The 17,059-nt window shown below is 39.9% G+C and overlaps 1 protein-coding gene across 2 annotated transcripts in view; it reads right to left on the reverse strand.

Annotated features, from left to right (window-relative positions):
- Positions 1–17,059, reverse strand: part of slc39a11 (solute carrier family 39, member 11) — a 76,210-nt gene that overhangs the window by 12,189 nt on the left and 46,962 nt on the right. For both annotated transcript variants that reach the window (XM_030774129.1, XM_030774128.1), the window contains exon 6: positions 10,649–10,816. In XM_030774129.1, the coding sequence (XP_030629989.1) occupies positions 10,649–10,816 (168 nt within the window). The remainder of the gene's footprint in view (positions 1–10,648; positions 10,817–17,059) is intronic.

Consider the following 17,059-nt stretch of genomic DNA (forward strand, 5'->3'; position numbering starts at 1 on the left):
ATGTGGTCCCACTGGAGATCTCGCATTCACAGTGGCTCTGTGGTATGAATGTGGAATCTCTACAGGTCTGAATAACTTAAATGATCTACAATGGGTGTCTATGTAGAAGATTAGTGGATGTTTTAGGAGTTGTTTGGGACTTGTATGCAGGGGAGAGAGAAGACAAATGGAGGGTTGGAAGTGTCCTCAGAGTGGTTATTCGAAAAATAAATAACTGGATGCTAAAAACCCTTCCTCTTATGTGTGTCTGTTGTCTGTTTATCTCTCCTAACTGCTATTTTGTTTCCTCCAAAATGCAATTATTTATTAATTCAGTCTCTGCCACACTGCGGGTGCTGTTCCCTCATTCACACATTACTGTAATTTCGTATGGGTGAATGCATTCATTTGGGAAGAGTAGGGTATAAACAAAATAGCAGACTGTATAAGCATCAATTTTTTATCATTATTTTTTATGAATTATGAATGCTGACAATGTTGTTAATGAAAAATATTCACAGTAACTGATGCCTGACAACTGTTATAACAGTTTAAAGAACAAGCATTCTAACAGAAGATTAATTTGGGTATAAATACAGAGTAATATTCTAACAGTATAAAATGAATCAGGATCATACGGAATTCTCTTGGGTGAACTGCAAATGTTGACAACATCGTTCATAGGAAAGATTCCCAATAACTGACATGTGACAAGTGTGCTAACAGCACTACGTGAATTTGACCCTATCATTTTATTCCACTAGCTTTTATGCTTGTTTGTGGGCATAAAGGAATGGTTGTTACATTGATCAGACTTAAAATTAAAGTTCATTTTCAGCCACTCAGATTGCCTTCAGTCAACACTAAAGGGTCTATACACTTCAGCTAAGCAATACAGTTCAAATAAGGATGCTGACTAAAACCAAAGAGAGACTTCTACTGCTGGGGATGAGTCAATACAGGGGCAAATCGGGCTCGAGGGTGTACACATCTACTTTCTTCATAGAGTAATTAATGGGAATGAGAAACAAAGCTACATGCATTAACATGATCACGTCCCCTCCAGGCTAGGCTGGCAGTAGCGAGAGGCATACAGACCGTGTAATATGATGAATACTCCTAAGTCTAATGAGCGGCGTTATTAGAATAAAGCCCAGGACAGACCGTTACATCAGCTGATCCATTACATCCCACTCTGCTCTCTCTCTCCCCCTTTATAGTTCATCTCTCACAATGAAAGACCGGTCCAGTCTATCCTGCCCAACACAACACAACACGACGCTCTTTCTTTTTTTTTTTTTTTCCAAATCTCCAAATTTTCCAAAACAGCCATACCAGGGGGACTTTTCTGTTTGTTCTATAATAAAGCAAGGAAGCCATACACCAAGAGTTCCAAACTGATGTAAATTCTCTTGAAGTGATCCCTGACTTGGTCCAGCCCTGTTGCACATCCCTGTGTTAGTCTTTCCTCACCTCCAGCCAATTAAAAAAAACGGGGCCTGGAACGTTAAATCCTAAAGATTTTGTTTCTCGATCTACATCTCAGTGAGACTTGGGAAGATCTGTTCGTGAGGAAAAGATTTTTGCAGGAGAATATAGAGACAGACCCAAATTTGCAAAGAGCAGTGTTTACAGATTTGTGAAGACAATGAAACTGTTTTGTCACTCTCTCTCTATTCTCCAGAGGGCATTTCGTTACTAGGGTTTCCAGAGGTTTTCGCAATCGCTGCCGACTGCTGGCAAATGTGGGTCTGGATCCGTCTCCCGTTTACAGTCCCAAGAAGTGAGATCACATTTCAACAATTCCTCTGTGTGAGACGAAGTGAGTTTGTGTGTGTACAAAAGAAAATCGGTGTCTATATGCAGTAGAAACAGTTTAAATAAACCATTTGACAAGATGTCGTGTTGAAAGCCAAGGCAGAATTGATGGCTTTTGATGGTGTTGTTTGTGTTAAATGAAGCTAATACCCTCCCTGTCTCTCATTTCCTGAAAGAGGGAGAGAGAGAGAGAGAGAGAGAGAGAGAGAGAGAGAGAGAGAGAGGGAGAGAGAGAGAGAGAGAGGGAGAGAGAGAGAAAGTCTGATCAAGAGTTGTGTCAGACAATAGAGTACATCATAACTGTGTGTCAGTTTCACCCAATCTACTAGTAATGAGTTTTCCATTTTTAATAAGCCGCTTTAGTTCACCATAAGCCTGTTCAGTTCTACAAATCACATACTCACAAGCCTTAGTAACATCAGTTCCTTTTATGCTAGCTGCCTTTTATGAAGCTAGACCATCACCTCCTCACAAAACTCTGTATTTCTATTAATGAACGAGAAAAAATGAAAGAGGTTTTTCTGAAATTCAGAATCACATTGACCAAAATCACCTGTTGTTTGGATTATTTTCTGATTAACAAGGCAATCATAACGCTGCCACAGGTTGGCCGTACATCTGCCTGCAACCTGCTGTAAGCCCGCAGCAGGAATGATGCAATTCCTCCAAACACATCTCTCACAGCAAAACACACACACACACACGTACAGCCAGCGGGCCAGGGAACAAACAAAGGCCATGACTCATGAGTCAGCTCAAGGGTACGCTGTTAATTGAGATCAGGAGATAAAAAGCTTTGCACCGATGTAATTTTACATTACAAAGAAACCCAATGAACATTACAAGTTTTAAATTAACTAAGCGGGAGTTCGGAGTGTTTATCGTTATTGAAAAAAAGAAAAAGAAAAAAAAAAAAGGGGGAAAAAGAAAGGTCCCATGCAGACAGATCCATGCATGCGTAAAGCGAAGATTAAAGACAAGACGAGATCAGACATCGACTCTTTCACACGGCGGCAAAAGGACGGTGAGGCGCGCCGTCCACTTTAAAAGCCCCAGACGTAAGCAGAGCGAACAGAAGTTTCCACACACGAGTGTATCGTATAAAAAAAGAACCCGAAATCAAATTATTCAGTTCACAAAAGGGAACACAGTACACAGTTGCTTAGCTTAGAGAGCTGAGACATACATTTTTAAAACCACCAATGAACGGATGGATGAAATAAACTTCAACTGCAAAACAGAAAATTAAGGATTCTGCTACTTTGATCACTTTGATCTATATATTTGTTATTTACTGTGCGTCATTATGAATAAATAAACAGCTGCATGTGTTTCCCTATCTTATAAAACCCACTTTCAAAGGTGCATCAATCAGTAATCATTAATCAGTGCTAATTTAAGATGTAAAGGTTGTTAAACCAGTAGATTATATTAGATAGGATACTAACAGGGCACTTATACACAATATTGTCCAAACAACACAGGCCAAATGCACATCAGCTGCATATTAAGGGCCCTGTGGCACCACTGAGGGCCAAATGAACCTTTATCACATGATTAGACCATTATACCACTTATCCCACATCTTAAATCTGAGAGCTGACACCCTCACTCTTTCTTTATAGGTTAAGATCCTGTCTCTACACATATGCACGCGCACGCACACACACACACACACACACACACACACAGAATATGTAAGAGTAAACAAAAGCCTAATGAGAGACACAAAATGCAAGACAACATCTTCGAGCCATCCTTCTTGAAACTATCCAGAAACACTATCTTGTCTGTTCAGGATGCACTAAAACAAAATGATGGAAAATGAGTCTCACGCCTTCAAGTGAGACAGAGATTAGCAGACACTGTTACTGACCAGATGCATCACTTCATGGCTATAGCTAACCCTTTGTCACACGTAAACATCCAGCCGGCTAAAAGGGGCATGTCAAGAGGCACATACTCTCTCTGAATGGTTCTGGGAAAATGACCGTAACTTCGCTTTACTTGAGTAGCCAACCCAATCCACTGACCTCAACCCGTGAGAGTATCTCTGGAATGAGATGGAACAGGCTGTTTGTGGCATGAATGTCCTGCTGTCCAATCAGAAGAAAGTGCATGATTTCAATGCATTACCATGAACCAACATGACCAGTAAACATTTCTGACCACTCGCAGAATCTGCAACCCAAAGAATTCATGCTGTTTGGAGGCAGACTGTGCTCTGACCTGGTACTACACGGGTCAAACTCAGGTCTTGCAAATTACCTGCAAACTCTCAATGTGAATCACTCTGCTCTCTCCCATACACAGAAAAAGAGAGAGAAAGACAGAGAGAGAGAGAGAGAGAAAATAGTTGTATCTAACAAAAATATCCTTTGCCTATGTACAGGGAAATGCATTGAATTCTCCTGTCAAACCAAAAAAAAAAAAAAAAATGCCCTGACCTCAGTTCCTTTTGAGAAATGAATTGCTGCATATTTGAGAGAGGTTAGTACAGGGCCAGACAACAGTGGAGAGGATGACACTTCAGGTTGCAATTACCTGAATGACTTCCTTTTCAAAAGTGTTATTCTCTAACCATGGGTTTTAAGCTCGTAATGATGGCAGACCCATTCTGAGCAAGCCATAGAATAAATACCTAAATCCCAAAAGTTTTATTCCATTGACAATCGCTTTGAGAGAAAGAGTCCACTACTTTAAAAAAAATCTGAGGCAAACGCATCCCAGTCCTGGATCTCCTGTGCCTTTACTGAATAACAATTTACAAAAGGGGAAGGGGGTTTCAAAGGCTATGGTGGCACAAAGCTTTAAACATATTAATGGATTACAAAATATAAATACATAATAAAGCATGCAAACAAATTAGAACAACCAGATGACAAAAAAATACAAAAAGAACAAAATATGGAAAGAAAAAAAAATAGCGTGTGTGAACGATATCACAAATACAAAAACATGAGAAAAATAAGAAAAAGTCATGGAGCAGATCAGAGAGACAGCATTAACCAAAACAATAAAGGATTTCACAAAATGCTGCATTTCAGGGGAGGTTACAATTTAACTGTCATGCAGAAGTAATCTGTGGCAGAAATAAAAACATCATTTACAAGTAAAAAGAGACAGCAAACATTTGAATTTTATTCTTGGCACTGTTCTGTACCATGGAGACAAGAAGCTACTGGACACGCTTTGGTCAGGTTATATTTTGCCAAATTCTTTTAGACGATTTACAATAACACTGGCATTACATTCAAACAAATGTTCACTAAACTCTTCTATTGCAGGCGTCTCAAGTTTTTTTTTTTTATATATGCTTCACCTCTTGTTATGCATTTTTGTTTCATAATGTTATATTGTTACTTTTTGATCGCTTTGCGTTGCCATATTTTCTGTGTCTGTACATTCCCAAATTACACAAAACTTCTTGTTCTTGTGTTTGGAACTTTGTCATTCTATTTCCCTTCTTCTATTTATCTTTCTTTTTCTATTTGCGTCTTTTCCAGGTCCGAAATAAAAGACGCGATTGAGACGTCTTGAGATGGGGAGTCAAAATCTCCGTGTTAACATGATATCCACTCATTTCTGAATTCTGTTCTCCTCTCCTCCTGAGGCAGACAAACCAAAAGAAAAAAAAAAAACCCCAGCAAAAGCAATCGAACAGGCCCAAGCTATGACACGAGACATCAGTCCGTGTGGAATAACACAACACCATGCATAGCAAAGTGGAAGCAGACTTGTTGGAGGTAGCACATAGAGAACCGCCTTAGGCTTTACAGTTCCTTTAAGGTCAGTTTCTAAGCCTCTGTATGGTCTATCTGACAGTTCCGCCCTTTGATCGAAATGTTCACTCTGTTTAGTTTGTGTATATACAGCAGTCATTTTCACACTATTCTCTCCCTCACACTCACAATAACCGACTCATCCTCAGTTTCACCTCACACACACAAACCACAGAGAAGGTAGCGGCTACAAAGTAGGGTGCGTCCCGTCACAGTCTGTGGGACGGCCATTGATCCTCTTTTTTGTCCCCGCTGCCCCCTGGTTTTCTGTCCTTTCTCCACGTTGTTTCTTATAACTAATATTGCTGTTACGTTATAATACCGTAGGGCTAACCATGTATCAATCATTGCAAGCAGAATTTTATTTTAAAAAATACCGCACATGATGTAAGCGGGAGCAATAACCCTTTAAATATAAATGAAATAAATTGTAGCTTTCAGACATTGGTTTACAAACTGCCAAGGAAATCCACCCGAAGACAAGAAACTGCTGTTTTCCAATCTTCTGCTAGGAGGGGAAGAAATGCGGATGGGCAAACAGATGCTAACACAGGCGACAGAACAGAAGAGCTGATTCCCAGAAACAGGGAGCAACTTCACCAGTTTGAAGCTGGCTCAGCTTTAAAAGATCTGACGTTCAAAAAAAAACTAAAACTTTTTGCAAAGTATTCAGAAAAACAGTTGCCTCAACAGCACGTAACATGACAAATCCATTTCATCACCTCCGGGAGGATATGATAGGAATTCCAAAGAGTCAAAAATGCTAGCGTGCATTTGACTGGTGTTTACACACGCACTCAAATACTGGAAAAAAAAAACAAAGTTCGCAGTCTGAAAGTGTATTTGCATTATATGATGAACGAAAGCGTACATCCATATAACATTACTTGATAACTGAAGGCATACTTTTGCACATACTCTTTTGCTCATTGTGATTTATGTCATTATCACATAAAATAGTTTCACAAAATGTAAATTACTATAAAAAAAAAAAAATCATGATATTATTTGAAAGTCATATCCCTGACCCTCACAATATTGTTTATCACACTATTACACAGTCATGCAAACCATGCACTGAGAGAAAGATGGACAGACAGAGAGAGGAGAGCAGGCTAATGAAGTCTTTGGGGTGGGGGATTTCTCATGCACATAACGGACTAAATAGGAAGGTCCAGCACTATGCATATCTCAGCATGTGGTTAGGTCGACAGAAGCAGCCCTTATTGACAACGCCTCTCAGACAGAAGTCAGACAGTAGGTCACACATGCTTGAAAATAGCATCAGCTCCACCCATGGTACCCAGCTGGAGTTTGACTTCTTAACTTCGAGGCTGACTGTTCAATACTTCATATCAATCTTACAGCCTAAAGCTCTTCTCAGCTTGCTTGCATAGCACACCATGAAACTGATGCATATTCATGATATCAGCGGTGTTGTTCTGCTCAAAAGCAGACAAAATCTTACAAAGGTTAGAAGAAGATATAAAAATATACCCTTTAACTTCCCCTGCCTCTCCCTCCCTCACCTGTTTAAGTCAGTTAGTGTCATACAAATGTTTCATTATTCATGACTAAGATGAAGGACATTAAAACCAGAGGCAGATCTAAAAAAAAAAAAAAAAAAAAAAAAAAGCACAAGCGAGACCTCTACATTCAAAACGAATAAATCAATAATAAATACATTTGACCTGAAACTTCAGCATCCTCCGCTAATCTTTCAACCCACCATTCTGAAACATCTTTAAACATATTTTATGATACGCGCATATGATATCTGCTTTGTTCTTACGCTTTTAGCATACCGTCTTTGATGTAAAAAAAAAAAAAAAAAAAAAGATGCAAGAGCGGTTGAAAGACAGAACCAATCAGAAGTAAAAGTACATTTTATTTCTGCTATTCCCATCACAAGCGCTTAACCTCCACCGCTGCAGAGAAACAAGTGTGCAGTAAATGAGCATGCTTAATATTTCAACACAGTCATGGAAAGTCAACCTCACTCATGAAATAACATCTTTGAGATAGAGCTTTTTCAAAAGTTTAGAACACAATGGGGAGCTCAGTAAGAATGATAATGTAGTTCACATTAGTGACCTTGTGCCACAGACTACAGAGGACTTTTCTAGCATGTGTAGCAGAGCTATGGGCATTTCCATGTTCTATGCCTGTTTAGCCAGGTTAAACCCAGTGTGGGTACTGTCATCGCCTGCTCTGATCTTCCTCTGGACTGAAGACAAACGAGTGAATAAGCCAACAAAAGAGTGAGTATGCAACTTTACGCTTTGACCAGCTTCAGTTAAGCCGAGTAGAGAAGGTGGCATTTATCGGGAGGCCATTCACATTCAGATGGTTTTTTTTTGTTGTTGTTGTTGTTTTTTTTTGTTGTTTTTTTTTTATCAGAGCCATTCACATACAAAAGCGGATGGAAATCCATATAGAATCGGCCTTTGAACAAACACGGTATGGAAGGCAGTTTAGTTGACAATGCCTCGGTACAAACACCATCTTCACAAAAAGCGCCCTGCTTAAGTAAATTACCCGACAAAGCCCGTGTATGAAAACAGTAAGAGCACTATTCAGAATAACAGAGGTGAAATCATTGCAGTGGTATGAGGTCATAACTGTCAAGCAATAGCCATCTCAGCCAATTTACCGTGCGATCTCCGCATGGTTGCCAAGGGTGATGGTTCTGATGACTGCCTCCAGCTAAACACCATCCTCCACTTTTTTTTTTGCCTCACACTCTGTGAAACTAATCCACACATTTAATTGCCCTTCCAGGAAAGCCGATTAAAATGCATGAAATTCCAATGACTTGTGGAATTTGTGCATGTGCTAACTCAGAAATCAATTAAAACCAGGACTCCAGAATACACTTTGTTCTTAGAGATTAATTACCAAGCACCTAAATTTTAGATGAGATTACTGATGGTGTTAAACTCTGACTAAAGATTTGGACTCTTTCCCTCATCCTGATCATTAGAGCAGAAAGAAAACAGTCACTAAGAAACCCACATTCTTGACCGTTAAGTTTCAAAATTCAAAACAACACTGTCAGCATTCAGTTCATTCTTAGCTCTGCACTAAGAATGACAAAGACTAGATCTGAGGTCACTAGAATAAATGTGACCGTGAAATTACAGCAAGAACGCAGAATATCAAAAATCCACCACCTTAATGGGTAATATGTAAGAAGCACTGTAATTGTATATTCTAATAATATTTTTTTTTTTTAAATATGATCCACTAATGTAACACAAACAGTTCAAGCTACATTTCAGGACCATATGAATAATTGATTTTAATGAATTAAACATGACAGCTAACCTCTATGATCAAATTACAGTTCTACTTGACTGTTCAAAAAAGTTACCACTGTGTATCATTATGAATAAAAAGACTGATGAACGTAATGAACAAAAACGCTTCAGCATGGAAGAAGCATGACAGTGCCATAGTCAAGAAACAGCAGCAGCCAAAAGACATCACTGAGGACATAATGTCAAGGACAGTGTATCATAGTATCATTACAATGACAGTCACTGCATGGTTTTATTACCTTCTGAATGATCCCACTGGGTCAATAACCCAGCTTTCTAAAGGTGTTACAGAGAAACAGCCCTGGAGAGGAGTTGTGTGTTCTTCACAAGGTGACCTTTTTGGAACTAAACTGCCAACAGTGCTTTGGATCATCACACACTAGAAAGAGACTGATCACCGGAGGAAAAGATCAGATTATTCCTGGTGATGGTATAAAGCACGCTCCAATCCAGCAGAGTTCACTGATTACAAATCTGACAACAGAGGTCTGAGGTGCTGAGATGCTCTGGAAACTCCTATTCAATGGAGTCAAGCAAGGGAAACTCTGACCAACTGAAAAAAAAAAAAGTCACAAGCATACGGTATGATGTGGGCTAATGAATAATGACCTTTTACTTTCTCTGCAGTAGAAACTTCTGGATCTGTATTCTCCACAGCCTATCCCTCTTCAAACCTTGTGCTCTGAACTGACCTCATGACCTCTGCCTCAACAAAACCCCAGATACTGACACGTTCAGTAAAATTTTTAATTACTTTTTAATGTAGCAAATCTAAAACAACATTAGATACCATAGAAAATCTGTTTGCACATATATATAAGAAATTTCTCAACCTACCTAAATACCTGTTGATATTTTGATAATTAAAAATAAAATAAAATAAAATAAAATAAAAGCAATACAGCATTCTCTACATGTCAAATCAACACAAACATCTCATCTATTCAGTCAGACCCTCTGACCTGTCTCCTGGCTGGCAAAATACAAACTACTACACCAAACCAAACTCTGTTTGGCAGGCAACAGTTCTGGAGAATTATATGGGTCATATATTGGAGCAAAGCTGTAGGCCACAAATATCTTTTTTTGTCTTTCCCAGAAAAGTAGAGGTACGGCATTAGACCAACACCACACTGTCAGTGTGGTACTCATACTATGTGTTCTGTAATAGGTGTGAATGAGATTCCATCAAACACACAACTAGAACTGCAGCTGCTCTGGTCTCCCCACAGCTCTGGTCTAGGCATGCCCACAGTCAAAAGATATGGGATGTGTTACTGGTTTTACAAGCAGTAAAATGAAACATTGGTCCAGTGTTGGACAAAAGGGTCATGTCATCAATGCAAGAATATTACAGTGTTGCTGCATCCCTGCTCCACAATATTCACATCATATTACAGTTACTGCAACTGCACAAAAAGCTAAAAGTCAGACAAAAAGAAGAACTTTCAGAGCAACTAAGAAGCTTGTTTGGGAACAAAATGGCAAATACAGTGTAAAGTAGTGAACCCATAGAAAGCTAACTGTTCAGATGACACAAGAAGAGAGATGATGGTAGCAAAAAGAAAACAAAGAGAGGAAGAATATGGAGCAAAAAAAGTTTGAAAAGGCAGATGCTGAAGTCAAGATGAAGACAGTTAATGGTGGGGTGCAGGTCGAATGGAGGTAATACAGCAAACGGAAAATGTAAAGTTTTGAAGCAGACACAGTGTAGAGGAGGAGAAAGAGATGCGAGGAGAAGGTGCTTACCAGGAATGTTATGGATGGTGATGGCTAGGATGAGGAGAACGACGCGTCTCCAGCTGCTCCCACTCTGCCCTGTTTCTTCATGAGGCCTGGAGCTTATTTCCGGTCCTTCTAAAGAACCAGGGTTGGTTCCTTTCCGTCTTTGGTACACGTCTCCATTCTCTATTTTATCTGTAAGAAGAATATCAGCATTAGGGTGTTGTGAAAACCAGTTTGGATAAAAACTACTCCATACCACAAAGAACATGAAACACAAGTTGTTTCTTCTACTTCTTTTTCTTCTTCTTCTTCTCCTTCTTTTTCTTCTTCTTCTTCCTATCTCTAGCTTCAGTGAGTGCTTAAAGGCATCACAGAAAGGTTTTTGAGTTTGATTTGGACTAATTTCTGGTACATGGACTTATCTTCAATAACTTTGCATAAATATGTGCCATACATACACTGCCATACATAAATACTTGATCCTACAGAGAAACAGACTTTAAAAAGCCGAGGATAGGGATGTGGCATAGAGATCCAACAACGCCGTCTAAAACCTTCACAATTACGCTGACACCCTAAACCATGAACCGATTTAATTCATGGACTCAAACTGATCTGACCACAAAGAGAGAAAAAAAAAAATCAGTTTTCTCATAAGCTCCAGAACAATGCAATCACTCAATTATCGAACTTCGATACAGCAGATATAAGAAAGCAAGGTGATTCACTCCAAAACCCCAGAGGTCCTACCTCAGTTCTATCATCCAGCTAAACCATTAATAAATTAAATCATTCACAATGCAATCAATCAAGTTTTAAAAAAAAAAAGACCTTGCACAGAAACTCCAAAATGAGTGGTCGACCAGCAGAACTGGATAAACAATGGAAAGGTCGGTGACAGCTGGACTGCATCATGACAAAACACCCTCTCTAACCAGTTAACAAAGAAATGGTTAGATGACTTATCGAGCGGACTTTACTCTGAAATTCACTAAACTGAAATCTTGATATTGTATGCTGAGCTGTATATGCAGTCAAGTGTTTCAATTGTCTAGCACAAGTATTGAACTTCTCTCATACCTCCACATGCAGCTCTTCATATAGAAGACCTGCGCATCTATCAACCTGTCCGACAGATCTGCACACAGCTGACACCCACACAGAAGAAGCACATGAGGCTGTAACACTTTTCCATATTGCATAGTTATTCAAAACAGTTTTCTGCAGATTTCTAACATTTTTTTGTGAAATTTGAGTATGCAAAGGAAAAACACCTCTGTTTTCTATTAGTGGAATACATTGTACTCAGTCTTTGCTTGCAAAATAGTACCAATATTTCTGTAAAGATTCATTTGTGTGAGTGTTTACAAATGTTTTGTCAGACAGAGAACAATGATCATATGCTTAAAAATGAAAGAAAATCAGAAAATCTGAATACAAAAAATAGAGCCTGTTCATGCAATACATGACTGTTACACATTATCCAATTATACAGCCGTACCAAACTCTAATTAAAGACACGACTGCATTGCAAATGAAAGGAAGGAACAATATGACACTGGTTATTGTGGAACCGACCATTTGCTCCATTTTGCCTTTCCAAAAATCCAGAGACAAAAGCCAGAGGTCATTCACAGTGTGCAGCTAAGCATCTGTCGAGAAAGTAAGCTTGACTAATCGACATTAAATCTCTGTCTGTCACGTTGCTAATGAACTCAATGGAAACAGACTGCCGTGTCTTGAAAGATCTGCAAAACACTTACCACTGCGTGTAATGTAACTGAAATATGAAAGAAAAATCAGTGTTACCATATGAGTGCTAACACATACCCCAGACATTGTTTCAAATGGAGGGTTTATGTGCTCTGACTGGCTGCTTGATTTGCTTTACAGAGTCAATTGTTCAAGTCTTGATAAATGAACGGAAATGTGTCAGACGTTTCACAGTACACTGTAATAGCACGCTTACATTATTACAGAAATACTCATTATTACACCATTTGCATGAGGCAAAAAAACAAAACAAAAAAACCAAAGAACAGAGCATAACAGAGGCCTTGGGGGATTAGAGAGGTGATAAATTTGTTCCTCGTTTTGTTGGTTGATGTGTTTGTTTATCCGTTCCTTCATTCATTCTCATTCCGTTTCACTGCATGCTGTTTCTCTCCCTCAAACCCAGCCGTGGGCTCTGATAGGTAGTGCAGGTGTTGACTGTTCCTTGTTCTCCCAGCTTGGCATGTGTATCTAGGCATGTCCTCACCTACATCACGCTTTGCTTTTAACCTTCACTATGTATCCATCTGGTCAGCTCTGCAAGCTCACAGTAACAACTGCCTGTGGTTGGATGTAGCCAACATTATACTCCTTAGTCCAGCAGGAATGTAACACAAAAATCTCATATAAACACACTCGTAGAGTGTGCTACAGATTCCATGCTGTGCTTTCATTTTACCAGACACATAGTACACATCTTAAAGAAATTCTTTATGTGTTTAGGAAAGTATGAAGCTGTGAGCTGAGCGTTTCATCTCCTTGCAGAGTGGTCAAAATACATAAGGTCTTAATATGTTCTTCAAAGAATCACTCACTGCCTATCCTCCTCACGCGGTAATAGCTTGTTAACCTGACGTATGCTAATTTTGCTTGGTTTATACATAAAACATACTTATTCATTCAAAAACGTTTTGTGGGATATAGCTTTTAAGCAGGAGGCCTGGATATGTCAACACCAATCTATACCAACCTGTCAAGTCATAAACATTATGCATCACGCTGCAGTACCACAGAACGGCAGAGGGCGAAAAAAACAGATGCTAGCCTGAATCCTACTTCATAATCCATTTAAACAGTGTTTACTTACTTGGAATTACGTCTCTGAAAACTTAATTTATGATCCTGAGTTAAATATGTTTAGGTGTACACTGTTACAGATGGTGTGCAAATTTTCAATTGATATTCAGCTTGTAATCAACTCTCATCTTGTAATCAATAGAGTCCAACGTGATCACTAATGGGACTGCCATCTGCAGTGATACCGCTGCTCTACAGCGGGGGTTCATCAAGTATGCCAGAGAGAAATATCAGGAGTAGTGCACATACTGGGCAGCTCAAATGAGGGATTGTTGCTTGAAGAAACAAACAAACAAAAAGAAAAAAAGAGAGAGAGAGAGGGGGAGAGAGAGAGAGAGAGAGAAAGAGAGAGAGAGAGAGAGAGAGCGAGTCAGAGACAATCTGTGTAAATATCTTTTCTCCAAATAACTCGACAGTTTACAGTTGCAAACCCCCCACCTAAGCGCACCTCCACACCCTAGGTCAGCAGAGCCACGTGAAAGCAGGCAGCAGGCAGCAGTAGCAGCAGCCTGGTTTGATCATCTGTCTTGTCTTTCTCCCAGAAGCCAAGCTCTGTTGACACGAGCCTGAGGTAATCACGCCAGTGCCTGAGGACAGTGATCCAAGACCCTGACCTGACCACTTTCAGCTGGGATGACAGAACTCAAATTTGTGTTTAACGGATGTCCCCAGGACAATATTCCACAATAGCTCATTCAGTATGCTGGACCTTAGATCGGCCATAGTGAGGAAGGCGCTGTCGATCAAATGCAGTTTGTTTTCCAGTCATTCAATGTGACGCTCTACCACATTAAACCCTGCTGCCTAGGCAACGGCTGGGTGCAACGGCACCCTCTACTGGCAAAAATAATAACCTCACAGCAAGGGTGGCCCTAATCACCCACAGTGAGTGGAAGATCACTTTAAACTTTAACATGACTCTGGACAGACACAGGATCAAGGTGAATTCTCTTCCTTAACTCATGAAGCAAAATAATCACTGAGGCAACAGCTAGGAATTCTGTAATCATTCTACAATCATCAAAATTACACAATAGCCCCTCTTTTCCAAAAGGTTTACACCTAAACCTCTCCAAGGCCAAGTTCACCTAGTTCACCCAGTTCACCAAGTTCAAAGTGTTTGAGGGAAAAAAAAAAAAAAGATGTTAGACCCTTTCTGTCTGTTAAGTATTGGTTTAGCCACATCTGTCTGAACAAGGATTCTCCTTTCACACTGTCATCATTACACCAGTTAGTGACTGTGATAGAGACTATACGAAGCTGTTTGAAGGGCAGAGGGAGCAGACAGAGATTTCAACGTCCTTGAGAAAGTTTGCTCTCTGGACACATCTCTGAACCTTGAATTAGTCCTCAATTTATTTCATCTGCCAGTCACAGGTGACTAGTCACTAAGGTAAGAGGAGAGAGCAACAGTGGGTCTCCCACCCACACACACACACACACACACACACACGCACGCACGCGTGCAAAATATCTCTGACTTATTACAAAGGGAACATCGGGCAGAGAGAAGAAAAACCTGAAGAGTCCGCAGCTGCCCTCCAATCTGCCTGGTCACACTCTGGCAAATCAGTCAAAATCCAGTGTCAGTCATCTGAGCCTACTGCTACTGCAACTCCCCAATTTACATAACCCCCTACTCCCACAACACATTATAATAAACCCTCTACCACAGTCGGTTTTCTAGCCCTCATCAACTAGCACACAATAAAAGCACAGTTACATTCATGTGAACAGATGTAAATCTATGTTCTGTGTTCTGTATGCATGGGTCTGTGTCTCAGAGCCTTGTGTGCATTAGTCGGCGGGTTCCCAGCGACCTTATGCTGCTAATGCCATCACCACATGAACCAATCACAAAGCAAGAGGAGCTCATAGCAAAAAACAAAGCTAAATTCGAATGCACGCGGTACTAGAGTGGTCTATCTTTTATATATCCCTGTGTGACATGCATTTGCAAAGGTCGGTAAGAAAGCCCTTCACAGGATTTAATGTATGGACGCTGATAAAAATGCTTCTACCCCTCTAAAGATACAGCCTGTGATGTATGCGCAAAAATTCAGGTTAATACTCCAGTGATGGTACAACAGTGTTTTGTTTGTTTGTTTGTTTTTATATTTCATAGGGAGTCTAGAGTGAAAATATTTCCAAGTTCCATACGTCATGTTTCTGTTTTGTTCTAAAAGACACTAGCGTGTGTGAACACAGACTCTGTTAGTGTTGCGCACTGTTACGTGTGAGATTTTGGAGTATCTCCTTACTGCCCAAAAGGAGACACAGCCGTAATCAGACACATCAGATATGTCAGAGCTAAACGTGTTCTCACAGTCCTCCGTCACACCGAAGGGACGCGTGTGATGTCCTACGGCTTTATCCATCCTGTGGTGTGTGCTCATCTGGCAGTTTGTCCAAGCAGTTAAAGACGTGATCTGGCATATCCCGCTGCACGAACCTATACCTTAAACACACCTTCGTCAACGTATCACACAGAGATTCAGACTGGGCAAGAATATTCAGCATTTGCATATCCAAAACACGAAACTAACAGGCTCTGAGACCTACTTTCTAATCTGCTCTTTGCCCTCTTATTATTTCAGTGGTTTCAGTAATGGGGTCATGAATATGCAGATGTCCAATTTCACAAGCAGCTTCACTGCAGACAGATTTATATGTGTGTGTGTGTGTGTGTGTGTGTGTGTGTGAGAAAGAGAGAGAGAGAGAGAGAGAGAGAGAGAGAGAGACAGATTTGCTGTGATTGTTGTGAGAGAATCCACTTCATCACCTCCCCTCACAAAGGAACCAAGCAGCTTAAACTTTGACCCCAGCTGTGGTTACCTGACTACTATAATTACCTCTCTAGTTCTCCTCATCACATCTCGCTGCCACCCACTGACTGCTATGCTAAAGCACATATACAACTCACACACAAAATGAGCTTTCAACACCAGGGCTCAACAGACTCCCCAACAAGGTCTTCACAGAACCTCCAAATGAGAAATATACCCCATACATCTTAATTAAAACACCCCTCCCCACCACCCCTGTCAGTGGAGCACAGCTGTTGATGACTTCTGGGCAAACTGAAATGATGAAGAGTACAGTCTATGCCTTAATCATTATCATTGATCATTATACCAATCGTTTTAAATGTTTACTATTGCTATATTGTCATACTGCAAAAAAAAAACAAAAAGCATACAGTAAACATGAGGCTATGTGGGTAGATTACAGAAAAAGTCATAATAATAATAATAATCAACGCTGGTAAGAAAAATAGCCATGGACTAATTAAGGTGTATGACATTCCCATTGCCATGACCACAGACGGCTTGTTCCACAATGTGATGTAGCTACCAATTTAAAGCACTTCACTCTGGGTTTCAAAACGATTCTGAGTTTAAAAAACTGGAACATGCAACTGTGGTATAATTAGAGTTATTTTCCAAGAGATTTAAGCAATTTTTTTCCCCTCTATGAAAATAATCAGGTGGTAAATTCAATGTGGTGGTGAGACATTTTATAAATAAGCCATTTGGTGACTTTCGGGAAGTGTGATCCGTCTTGGCTGAATACATGAATATTTCT

The sequence above is a fragment of the Chanos chanos genome, chromosome 5, assembly GCF_902362185.1.
Source record: "Chanos chanos chromosome 5, fChaCha1.1, whole genome shotgun sequence".
Taxonomy (NCBI): Eukaryota; Metazoa; Chordata; class Actinopteri; order Gonorynchiformes; family Chanidae; genus Chanos; species Chanos chanos.